General features: G+C 35.5%; 1 protein-coding gene across 1 annotated transcript in view; it reads left to right on the top strand.

Moving 5' to 3' along the window:
- LOC107714438 (tyrosine-protein kinase BAZ1B-like) overlaps positions 1 to 1,817 on the top strand; it is a 23,709-nt gene that overhangs the window by 18,720 nt on the left and 3,172 nt on the right. Inside the window, exon 17 of the mRNA XM_016520271.1 lies at positions 1,141 to 1,247. Within this exon, the coding sequence (XP_016375757.1) occupies positions 1,141 to 1,247 (107 nt within the window). The remainder of the gene's footprint in view (positions 1 to 1,140; positions 1,248 to 1,817) is intronic.

Here is a 1,817-nt window from a genome sequence, read left to right as displayed (position 1 = left end):
CGGTCGCTTTGTCGCATCCTGTTGCAGCGCAGACACTGTGTCAGCATAGTTTGTCAGTACAGTCAGTAACGTAGCAGATTGAAAAGTTAGTATCTTTCTGCAGTCCAATAGACGGCAGTGCGGTGGTGGCTTGAGTCTGTTGAATGGTGATTTAACGCTACGTTGTTGCCTAGTTGGAGAGACTCAATGCTAAGTAAATAAACTAAAGACGATTTAAATATGAATGTTCTGCATGTTCATTTGATTACCAGAAAATACACAACACTGAGTTTGTGAAAAAAATTTTTTAATTATTATTTATTCGTTTTAGATGTTTACATTTGGAAAAGCTGTGCTTCCTGCATAAACCTGCCCCTGTTGGTTTGGCAGTAGCTTGCTTGCCCTACACAGTTACCTTGTTTAATTTCTTAATTTAAGTTATATATATTTTGTTCTATTTGTGTTAAGTTATTTATATTAAGTGAAGTGAAGTTTACTCTTAAGTGCACTGATATCAGACTCATTTTGAATAATAAAGTTTGTTAAATTGTTAAATACCCTGCCTCCACTACATAGGCCTATGTTTGTCACATCATTATAAGTGTTTGATCACCACATTTGAGTTATCATTGCAAAAAATGTGTTTAAGTATATATATTCTGTTTATGTAGGCTATATGCTGTATTCTATGTACAGTACCAGTCAAAAGTTTGGACACTCGAATGGGAAGTGTCCAAACTTTTGACTATACTGAACTATAATATAGCCTACACATAAAAAATATCGGCCGATGTATCGGTACCAGTCTTTTTTTACTCCCTAATATCGGCATCGGCCCCCAAAAAACCAGTATCGGTCAGGCTCTAGTGCTGAGAACTAACCAGTGCTGAAACAGGGGGTTTCATGACCCTTTCATTTTCGGTTGTGCTCATTCTTGAAGGCAATTTATTTTACAAATGCTTTGCAAACGGGTTCAGCTGAATCATTAAAAAGTACTTGTGAAAAAGAAGAGTTTGTTCAAATAAAGAAGAGTTTGTTCATTAAGCAATAGCACAGATTGTGCTGAAGCAGAAAAACATGTAAATGAAAAAATTAGTGCAGGGAATAGTATTATTAGGCACCATATACAAGTGTTTCTTAAGTGTTGTTGATTGTGTGCAGGTGCGACAGAGCTCCAAGTCTCTATCAAAGAAACAAGCTATTGAGGTAGAGAAATGTGAGGAGATTCTTCAGAAGCTGATAAAATACCGACACAGCTGGCCCTTCAGGTATACCCTCACGAGACTTTTTTGACTTTTAATTTACAAGTATATTTGTTGATCACATTTAGTCTCATAACATGTCATTTAAAAGGTGTTAAGACTTTAAGTACCTAAAGGCTACTTGCCATTGTTTTAATTGAATATTTATTCATGTTTATATCTTAATATCTTTATGCCTGGTAGTAGCATTTAGCAGATTAGAGCTGGGCGAGTTTATATTTTGAAGCAGTAAAGCTAGCTTGTTTCACCCTCTGCAAGTATTATGTATGCAGATAAAGTTTGACGTAGTTTAATATCCAACTTCATATGGATATATGATTCACATTTTGTGGTGAAATAAAAATATAGAATATTATTGCTATATAATATATATTGCTTGATGTGAGTATACTTTATGTATGCAGGTAAGGCAAGTACTATATATCCAACCTTAATATATCGCAAGGGTGAATAATATAGTTAACGTTTTTTGACAATATAGCAATCAGGCAGTTGAGATTTGCTCTTATACTGTACGTACCACTCACCAGTGTGAGTGTACTGTATGTATTAGGGCTGGGGGGGTGGAGGGGGGGA

The sequence above is a fragment of the Sinocyclocheilus rhinocerous genome, unplaced genomic scaffold (genome assembly GCF_001515625.1).
Source record: "Sinocyclocheilus rhinocerous isolate Xijiao unplaced genomic scaffold, SAMN03320098_v1.1 scaffold88, whole genome shotgun sequence".
Lineage (NCBI taxonomy): Eukaryota > Metazoa > Chordata > Actinopteri > Cypriniformes > Cyprinidae > Sinocyclocheilus > Sinocyclocheilus rhinocerous.
This window is presented reverse-complemented; position numbering and strand designations above follow the sequence as displayed.